The sequence below is a fragment of the Triticum dicoccoides genome, chromosome 7B (assembly GCF_002162155.2).
Source record: "Triticum dicoccoides isolate Atlit2015 ecotype Zavitan chromosome 7B, WEW_v2.0, whole genome shotgun sequence".
NCBI lineage: Eukaryota > Viridiplantae > Streptophyta > Magnoliopsida > Poales > Poaceae > Triticum > Triticum dicoccoides.
In genome coordinates, this window is record NC_041393.1 from 479,262,814 (window position 1) to 479,273,699 (window position 10,886).

Below are 10,886 nucleotides of genomic sequence, written 5' to 3' on the forward strand. Positions count from 1 at the left end.
TGAGTTTATCTCCCAGCTGTTGCGTGGTTTTCTTGCGGAATAGGGTACTATTGCCCAGTTCTCATGTCCTGGTGCTCATGCTCAGAATGGTATTGCCGAAAGTAAGCATCGTCATCTCCTTGAGACGGCTCGTGCGCTGATGATTGCCGCTTCCCTTCCACCCCACTTTTGGGCTGAGGCTGTTTCTGCATCCACCTACCTCATCAAAATTCAACCAACGACTGCTCTGCAGGGTGGTATTCCTCTGGAGTATCTCACTGGTCGTTCTCCTGACTACTCAACTCTTCACATGTTTGGATGTGTGTGCTATGTTCTTCTTGCCCTGCGAGAACACACCAAACTAACTGCTCAGTCGGTTGAGTGTGTTTTCCTTGGCTATAGTGATGAGCACAAGGGCTATCGTTGTTGGGATCCTATTGGTCGTCGTTTGCGCATCTCGCGTGATGTGACCTTTGATGAGTCTCGCTCTTACTACCCACGTCCTTCTTCCCCGAGCTTCTCTGCGGATGATATTTCTTTCCTTCTTCTCCCTGATACACCCTGCTATGTGCCTCATGTTTCACCTCCTCCTGCACCTCTCATTCATTTTCCTTCACCACCGGCACCATCTTCTCCATCCTCCTCCTCCACCTCTCCACCATCATCTCCAGTCCGTCGCCCTCTCTCACCGCTTCCTCTCCACTATACTTGTCGCCCTCGTTCTGAGGATGCTTCTCCTGACGCGCCTTCCACCTCTGGTGCACCTCCCTTGACGCCTCCCCTGGTTCATAACCTCCGTGCTCGGCCTCGCCCTCCGCCTGATCGCTACTCTCCTGATCAGTACGGTCTCTCTGTTATTGCTGAGCCCACTTCCTATCGGACTGCCATGACTCAGCCTGAATGGCAGCTTGCGATGGCCGAAGAGCTTACTGCCCTTGAGCGCTCTGGCACATGGGATCTGGTTTCTCTCCCTTCCAGTATTCGTCCCATCACCTGCAAGTGGGTCTACAAGATTAAGACTCGCTCTGCTGGTTCTCTTGAGTGCTACAAAGCGCGTCTTGTGGCCCGTGGTTTTCAGCAGGAGCAGGGACGCGATTATGATGAGACATTCGCTCCTGTGGCCCACATGACCACTGTCCGCACTCTTCTTGCTGTGGCTTCTATTCGTCATTGGTCAATCTCTCAATTTGATGTTCAGAACGCCTTTCTCAATGGCGAGTTGCGTGAGGAGGTCTATATGCAGCCACCCCCGGGGTACTATGCTCCTGATGGTATGGTCTGTAGACTCCGCCGCTCCCTCTATGGTCTTAAACAGGCCCCTCGCGCCTGGTTTGAGCGCTTCGCCTCTGTGCTGACTGCCGCTGGTTTCTTGTCCAGTGATCATGATCCCATGTTGTTTGTTCACACGTCTCCTCGTGGTCGGACTCTTCTCCTTCTCTATGTTGATGACATGATCATCACTGGTGACGACTCTGACTACATTGCCTTTGTTAAGGCTCGCCTTTGCGACCAATTCCTCATGACTGATCTTGGTCCACTTTGCTATTTTCTTGGGATTGAGATCTCCTCAACCTCTGATGGCTTCTACATCTCCCAAGAAAAATATATTCAGAATCTTCTTGCTCGAGCTGCTCTCGGTGATGAGCGCACTGTTGTGACTCCTATGGAGCTCAACGTGCAGCTTCGTGCCTCTGATGGTGACCCTCTTCCTAATCCCATTCACTATCGTCACCTTGTTGGCAGTCTTGTCTATTTTGCTATTACGCGTCCTGACATCTCCTATCCTGTCCACATCCTGAGTCGGTTTGTTTCAGCCCCCACCTCTGTCCACTATAGTCATCTCCTCCGAGTTCTACGATATCTTCGTGGCACGATCTCTCAGCGCCTTTTCTTTCCCCGCTCCATCTCTCTTGAACTCCAGGCCTACTCTGATGCTACCTGGGCTAGTGATCCCTCTGATCGACGCTCGCTCTCTGCTTGTTGTGTCTTTCTTGGTGGCTCTCTCATTGCCTAAAAGATAAAGAAACAGATTGTAGTTTCTCGCTCGAGTACAGAGGCTGAGTTGCGAGCCATGGCTATGTTGACGGCTGAGGTGATCTGGTTACAATAGTTACTTGAGGATTTTGGTGTGTCTACTACTACCTCGACTCCCTTACTGTCAGACAGTGCTGGTGCTATCAGTATTGCGCGTGACCCGGTGAAGCATGAGCTCACCAAGCACATCGGTGTGGATGCCCACTTTGTGCGTGCTGCTATGCAAGATCAGACTCTCGCTCTTCACTATGTGCCCTCTGAGTTACAGTTGACGGACTTCTTCACGAAGGCACAGACTCGAGCGCAGCATGGCTCTTTCCTCTTCAAACTTAGTGTTGTTGATCCACCATGAGTTTGAGGGGGGTGTTAATGTGTATAGTCTCTATGTGATATATCCCCATTGTATAAGGGGTTGCCTGCACTTTGTCACACATGTATATGTAATGACCTTTGGCCCTCAGTAAAGTTAATTGCTCATTCTCCAACAAGAAGAAGCTGCGAATATTGCACGATCGGTGGTCAAGCTAATGGAAGAATGGCAATCTGTCCATTGACGGACGAGCAAAGAAGTCAAGGCCAAGGCTGTACAGAAGTGGGTGCTGCCGGACATGGGATGGGTAAAAGCGAACGTCGACGGTGCAACATCAAAAAATGGCGACAAAGGAGGCGTGGGAGTGGTGTTTAGGAACCATGAGGGGGCGTTCCTGGGAGGAGCATGCCATTTCCTTCCCCAAGATTCAGACTCTGCTAGGATTGAGCTCCAAGCATGCAGGAGGGCTGTACTGATGGCGGAGGAAATGAATATTGATAGCCTGCACATTGAGATGGATTGCAAAGAAGTTGTTGCAAAATTACACAGCCAAGACAGGGACCTGTCGACGGTGGGGCCGGTGATCGCGGAAATTAAACACCTGCTGGAGTCACGCCAGAGATGGAAGGTGAGCTGGGTGAGGAGATCAGCAAATAGTGCAGGTCATGAACTAGCCAAGGTTGGGGTTCGTAATAATCTGTCTAAGGTATGGCTACATGAGCCACCTGAATGTATTCTGAACTTAATCTCGGCAGAAATCCCTGCCTTTTATGAATAAATAGAGAGAGTTTGAACGTCAAAAAAACAAAACAAAGGGAGGCAAAGTTGATGCACGGGGGCACAGTTGATGCACATAAGCAAAGGAAAAACATTCAGCATTACTACTTCAACAAAGGGACACAGGCAAAGTCAAAATCAATGTAGTCCAACTAGACATTCCAGCATAACCGGACCACAACATGCACAATGCCAGTGAGCCCAACAAAATTTCCATTTGCAGAACATATGGCAAGGCAAAGTCGACCTTAAAAGATAATATAGCCAACAAGTTTTAACTTCTAAGCACCAAGTGGAGTCTCATCTTCCCAGCAAAACATTTGCAACCTACCCCAGTGCGTGCACCATAACGCAGCCATCGACAAGGCAAAAAAGGACGAGCAGGCACCGAGCTCAGATCAGGTGTGCCACGCGCTGCTTGGTTCCGTTACATAATTTAGCTAGTAGCAGTAATATATACGGTATGTGCACCACCGAGAAGTGAGGGTGCTACGCGGCTAGTCCCAGCCAGAGGCGCTGATGTTTGACGTGCCCATGGGGTAGGAAGGGTAGTAGCGTGGAGGTGGATCACTTTCCCTGGAGGAGCCCCCGCCACTGGAGTATCTGCCACCACCACCGCCGCCGGAGTAGCGGTCACCACCACCACCACCAGAATAGCGGTCACCACCACCGCCACCAGAATAGCGGTCACCACCACCGCCACCAGAGTAGCTCCTGCCACCGCCACCGGAGTAGCGGTCACCACCGCCGCCGCCACCGGAGTAGCGGTCACCACAACCGCCGCCGGAGTAGCGGTCACCGCCGCCGCCACCACCAGAGTAGCGGTCGCCACCGCCGCCAGAGTAGCTCCTGCCACCGCCACCACCGCCAGAGTAGCCAGAATAGTCACCCCCACCGCGATAATCTCTGCCACCAAAGCTGCTGCCACCATCGCCATTGGACCTTCGGCCTCTTCCGCCGAAGCTTGACCCTCCATAGAATGGCTTCCCTGCGTAGTCCTCTAGCCAGGTAGGAACATTCTGTTTTGCCTCGGTCATCAGTTCCAGTAAACCCTTTGCGATGGGGTGGTTCGATTCAGTGAAGAAGGCGGTGGCACTCCCAGCATTTCCAGCTCTCCCAGTTCTTCCAATCCTGTGGACATAATCCTCTATGCTCTTGGGAAGATCATAGTTGATGACATGAGCAACATTTGGGACATCCAGGCCTCGCGCGACTACATCAGTGGCGACCATGACAGGGGTCAAGCCAGACTTGAAAGATCTCAGTGCGCTTTCCCTCTCCTTCAGATAACATGCATGTACATATCAGTCCATAGCAAATCATAGATGAAATGTGCAACATATTTACTGGTATAGACTTATCAAGCAGCTGCTAAGAAAATGCCAGAGAAGTGCCATGTAACAAATAATCTATTTGCATGGTTACAGCAATCTGTGAGCACATCTTGGTTACCTGTGTAACTCTGGCATATAAATAAGGTCTGACAATTTTTCTTAACTAAATATACAAAGAAAAGCTTTTGCCTCTTCCGAAAATGAATCACATGTCTTGAGCAACTACATACAGTCATCATTGATACTGTAATGACGAATACATGCCACGTGTTCTATTATTTAGCTAAAAGAAACAAGTGAAAACAAGAGGTAGATAAAACTAGCTAAAATATTTAGCAGAGATACTCCAAGCAGAGCCATAAGACCAGAGGTCTACATATGCTTGAGCTAGATATCCTTAATACTCATAAAATTTGTAACTCATGCAACAATATAGCATGGCAGCTACTCCCTCCGTTCCAAAATAGATGACTCAACTTTGTACTAAAGTTAGTACAAAGTTGAGTCATCTATTTTAGAACGGAGGGAGTATTATAAACTAAACATTAGTTATAATGTGTAGCCACTGCAGTTTTATATTGCTGCTAAAGAACAAGTTAGGCAAGGACAGAAGATTTCAGACATATGTATTTACCTCTTGTGTTCTGTCACCATGGATCGCTGTTGCAGGGAAACCTTTGTTGTATAGCCAATACCTCAATGAATCAGCTTCTCGTTTGGTCTCCACAAAAACCAACGTTAGAGGCTGCTGAGGCTATACAAACAAGAAAACTAGCATGAGAACAAGTCTTACAGAATAAATAGTGAGCAAACCGAATTGTTACATCCAAGATGGCAGCAAATTCTACCTTGCCATCAGATGAAGTGAAAGATTGTTTCTGTAAGAGATCTATCAGGTAGGTTCTTTTCTCATCGTGAGTGACAAACTCAACTTGCTGCGTAATTAGGTCAGTACTTGAACCCACCCTCCCAACAGTGATAAATATGTACTTTGACAAAAAGTCTGAAGCCAGTCTCTGGAAACAAAAGCAAAGTAAAGCAAGTTGGATACTGGCCAAATATATCTAAAGCAGACACAATCAAGTGTATATCAGTTCAAATATTTCCAAAATGGATAGCACGAAGCTAATAAAAATGCAATCGTCCATTGGAGAGGAATAATAAATCAAAAAACTAAGTGATTTATGGTATAAAACCTCATATTTAATATAAGTCAACAAATTAAATGCTATCTACTTCCTCTGTTCCAAATTATAAGATGTTTTGGTAGGCTATCTTGCTACTTTGCTACGTTCTAACATTGAAGGAACTTAGTAGTTAGCATCCTGCTATTGTGGAAAACAGAAACATGAAAACATTCAGTTATTCTACTCTTAATCCTACTTCACATGACATGGTAAATAAATACTAGTATTTCATTACCTGTATTTCTGGTGGGAAGGTTGCACTGAACAGCATAGTTTGTCTAACCGACTTTCGTGGCATACCCATCCCATCAACAATCTTCCTTATCTGAGGCTCAAACCCCATATCCAGCATCCTGTCAGCCTCGTCCATTATCAGGTACTTAATTGCCTCAAGAGAGATCTTTCCTCTTTCAATCATGTCCACAAGGCGCCCGGGTGTAGCAACAAGAATATCTGCGCCTTTCTCTATATCACGTAGCTGCTAAACAAAAAGGCACAGAAACAGTATGCTATATGAGTGATGCTAACATTTTCTAATAAAAAGATGAGCAATGGAAAAAAGACGGATGAGATAAGCATCCATCAATGTAATACTTCATACTCGAGCAACAAAAGACCCATATCACCTTTGAGCGCTACATCAAGTATGTCAAAGTATTGTGGCATATAACTTCTCAATTATCTTTTCAAAATCCTACACGTTTAAACTAATTTCTGAACACCTGAGCTACTTTAAAGCTAGAGAAGCCATCACAGATGGGAAAAAAAGGCAGTGTGAAAAAGAGAAGCATACAATCAACAATCACCTGTTGAACCATTGAAGTTCCTCCATAGGCCACCTTAACTTTGAGTCCAGTTTTGTGAGCGAACTTCTTTGCTTCCTCATTAATCTAAAACAAGATATCATTAGCAAATTAGTCTTACCACATGTAGCAGTAACATAAATGAATCAAGGTCCCATCATCTCAGAAACCCTCACAAAACAGAGCAAGTAACGCACAACATTCAACAGAATAGGAGGGAAATCAAAGTATGCATCAGTATTTCAGAAATATATGACGCAGAACAGTAAAGTGAGTCAGTAAGTAGTAAAACCACAGGTTTTGTTCACATGATTAGAACATACTTCCACATTTAGTAAATAAAATAAATGCAACCACGTTTAGTAGTTATTTATTGACAGAATTGCAGAATAATATCGCAACTGAAAATCATTCCAAAACCTAAAACGCCCACATAAACAAATAAGAGCTTTGAGATAAGAATCTATGATTACAGAAGAAATATTATTTTCTGACCAAAAGAGAAGCTAGTCCATGGAACACAAAGGAAGCTCCAGATATCCAAAACTAATGCATATTTGTTTTCAACGCACGCAACTAATCGATACTAGTACTATAACACACAAACTACATAGATACATTTTGAATCAAGAATGGGTAACATCACAAAACAGCTGCTAATTAACTTGCATTTATCCTACACCGGCCAAAGAATGTGGATATTCAATTTTTACATCCGACTGAAATAAGAAAACACCTTACCTTGCCAATTCATAACCTTAACTGAGAAAGGTAATGTTAAGATATATGGAGCTACCAGATCACAAATAAAGTACATACATATGAGGTAAGCAAGAACTTAATAGCTGTCCAGATGAAGCCAAGCAAAAACATGAAGTCGTATGTAAATCAGATCAACACAAATCCACTCACCGACTCAATGAGGAACAATAGAGCGCAATGCCCTGAGATTAATTACCAAACTTTGCCAATTGTGCAAGATGATATTAATGCAATACAGGAAAATCTCAACATTAACACATATAAGAAAGTGACAGATCCATTCTTTCGGAACCTCCAAAATGCTACTAGAAGAAGTTTAGTAAAAAGAATGTAACTGAGGAGAATCCATTATTTTAGAAGTACAAGCACACTGAGGACACTGAAATTAATGAATGGGCATACAGATTTACTGCATAAAACACTATATGCTACTGATACAATGGACAAAGAGTAAGTAAATGAATAAACAGAGAGGGGTAAACAGATACAAAGTTCTAGTACCAAACATCATAATCTTATCAAATTAGCGTAATAAAACAGGGCAACAGAAATTAATGAAACAATTATGCACTCTAGAGAACAAAGGCAAACAACACACATAATCTATGAGACCTCAAGCGCAACACATTTCATAAGAAAAAATCTACCAAAACGATATCAGCCATGCAAACGCCCGAGTACGAAGGTGCTTAGGCATGCTTCCTGCAGTTTGAACGCTCCGTTGCACAGCGAAACACGGACGGGGATGCCCCAGACAGAGCCCGCACAATGCGTTTACAGAGAGACATGAACAAGGGGAGCGCACCTGCCACCCTCATATGGGCACGCTCGCACAGGCGAAACCACGAACACAGGCACGCACACGTCGCCTGCGCCTACGGCACGCGCACAGGCAAAGCAACACAGTAGCCAACACCGGCAAGGCGGCATCTACGCTAATTCTTGCGGGATTTCAGGGGCGCGCGAACGGGAGCAAGCATCTATGAGACGTGCGCACGGCGAAACTGGGCACAACAATGAACAATGCATCTTCAAAAACAGAGCGTCCGATAGATCGCGCACAAGCATGAGAGAGAGAGAGAGAGACGGCGAGCCCCATACCTGCGCTGCAAGCTCTCTGGTGGGCGCGAGCACGAGAGCGAGTGGCCTCGCCGCGCGGCGGTAGTCGTAGTCGTACGCATCCCTGTCGCCGCGACCCCCTCCGCCACCTTGCCCTCCCTCCGCCGCCGCCGCCACCAGCCCGCTCACCACAGGGAGGCAGAACGCGGCCGTCTTCCCGGACCCGGTCTGCGCGCACGCCATGAGGTCCCTCCCGGACAGCACTATCGGAATCGAGTAGCGCTGCACCGGCGTGGGATTGTCGTAGCCGCACCTGGCCACGTTCCGGAGCACGGCCTCCGCGAGCCCGGCCTGCTCGAACCCGTCTGCCGGCGCGGGCGCGCCGTCGCCGCTCACCTCCACCGGTATGTCGTACTTGTCCAGCCTCCCTGTCCGGCTCCCGGCCTCGACGTCGAGCCCCGCCAGCCCCTCGCCCACCGTCGGCGCGGCCGGCTTAGGGGGGCGGGGAGCGGCCCGCTTGGCGTTGGGGGAGCGCCCGGCCGCGCCGGCGTGGCTGGGCCGGCCGGAGCGAGTGACGGTGGTCCACTCCCCGCCGGCCGGGTCGTCGCCCCACACGTCGGACGACGCCATCCGGAGACCTCTCCTCCCGCCGCTAAACCCTACGGAGAAGGGGAGGTGAGAAGGTGGAAGCGGAGGGATCAACTGGACGAAGGCAAAGAGGCCGGGGTGGTGGATTTGTACGCCCCCCGTCCGTCCCTCCGTCTCTCTGCTGGGTGTGCTGCCGTGGGATGCGGGTGGGGGAGAGCAGTTGGCAAGGTCGCTGCACCAGGACCATGGACCGGGTGAGACATGAACCGTACGATCGCCTCGAGATGCTTGAGATGTGAGCTGGACCGAGTTGGCTGAATGGTTAGGTGGATTCGGTGTATGCTGCGCGGGGCGTCCTCAGCCGTCGGATCGGAGGTGGAGGGGTGCGATTGCGGAGCGGTGGCGGCGCGGGGGTTTTTGGTGGACGCGGCGCGGGGGCTTCCCGCGCGGGGCGTGGTGTGGAAGCCACCACGGCTTTTCTGACACCGCAGAGCGAGGGCTATGGGTACACGCAGGTTGTATACCCTCCAATCAGAACGCGTTGTTTTGGGTGGAGCTACAGAGGGGGTAGACTAACAGGTACGTATAACAAAGTAAATTTGGTGAGCCTGGGGTTTCGCTCTGCTTTATTAACAGCTGTAGAGAGTCGGTAAATGAGCATTGAGTGATCGACCCTTGAGCAGTTGAATTTTCAAAAATTCTGGTACTGCTAAATTAGTTGAACAGTTTCAAAAAAAAATAGTTGAACTGTATTAGGTGTGGATGGAAGCTGGCATTTTTCTTCCTTTCAAGAACGTAAATGTTTGTGCTGATATTTGAATTTCAGGGAGTTAGAGTTATTTTTCATTTACTTGTTTGTGCACATATTCAACCAGAGATTTATTTTCCATTCATGTTTCTTTTCCCATTGGTACTGTTGATTTGTGGAAGCTGCCTCCTACTGACGGGTGACGTTGAGATCCAACAGATCGTAGCTAAATATGATGGGCATGGGAGTGTCCATTCCTAAGTTACCTGAAATGTTTGTATATCTCTGTCATTTTTCTAAGTCATTGATCAACATCCAACCATCTACTGTATCATCACATTTAACTTCGCAAGACAACGGTTCTAGATCTAGGCATCAGGATGACCGGGCGTTCATCACCGGACACGGCACCGCACGACGGCATGCACGTCTCATGGCGTGCAACTGCGCATGGTCACCTTGGAGCTCTGGACGGTTGCTCGCGAGCGTGGATGACGACTCGAGCCACACAAACACACGCGCACACATTGCGGGCTCCGCGCCGGCCAGCCGGCCGATCAGAGTTCAGGAGGCGGCTCCAGAAAAAGTGAGCAGATATTGTCACACTTTCCGGCCACGCGGAGCGCACAGTGGCCCGGCGAGTTACTTCGCGGAAACAAGCGCCGGGGTGCCCTCTTTGCTTGTGGGAAACTACGGGTCGATTACTCGCGTCCAGAACGGTGCTAGCTCTGGCGACTGCGCCCGTCCGGCGAAGTCAGGCTGGTCTATTCCGGGTAAAACGCGGTTGCCGTGCCGCGCTAGCTCGGTCCCGTCCCGCAGACCTACGTGCTTGACCCGTGACCTGGGGTGACCGGCCTTTTTTGTGGGAAAAAGTGAGATGCACGACCAGAGCTAAAATTGGCATGCAACTAATGGACTAAGCTACTGCGATCAGTACTGACTGCGATCGTTGTGCTATCTTCACTGCAGGATGTTTTTTCTTTTTTGCTGAATTTCACTGCAGGATGTTGCTACCAAGGACGTGCCCTATGACATGTTCCTTGCCCACGGCGTCCCGTTTTCCATGAGGTGGGCCTACTCATTACTCTCCTCTGCCGATGAGATCTGACATCCACACCAATCACACTTGGGGCTCCGAGGCACCCATGAAGGTCGAGATTTTGGTTGGTTTCTTTTTCCGACAATGCAAACCTGCACCAGAAAATCATCGCCTCCGACTCTTCCTGCCCGAGATATGCCCACCACTTTGAGGATGCCTCTCACCTGGCCATCCCAGGTTTGACGACTGCTTGGTTTGCACCCTCC

General features: G+C 48.5%; 1 protein-coding gene across 1 annotated transcript; it reads right to left on the bottom strand.

The window, feature by feature from the left end:
• Positions 1-3,229: 3,229 nt before the first annotated feature.
• Positions 3,230-8,597, bottom strand: LOC119340879 (DEAD-box ATP-dependent RNA helicase 52A-like). The gene is made up of 6 exons (XM_037612779.1): positions 8,288-8,597; positions 6,428-6,511; positions 5,857-6,099; positions 5,283-5,450; positions 5,069-5,188; positions 3,230-4,380 (listed from the first exon to the last, which is right to left on the bottom strand). The coding sequence occupies exons 1-6, from the start codon at positions 8,486-8,488 to the stop codon at positions 3,598-3,600; spliced, it is 1,599 nt and encodes a 532-aa protein (XP_037468676.1). The 5' UTR covers positions 8,489-8,597; the 3' UTR covers positions 3,230-3,597.
• Positions 8,598-10,886: the final 2,289 nt, after the last annotated feature.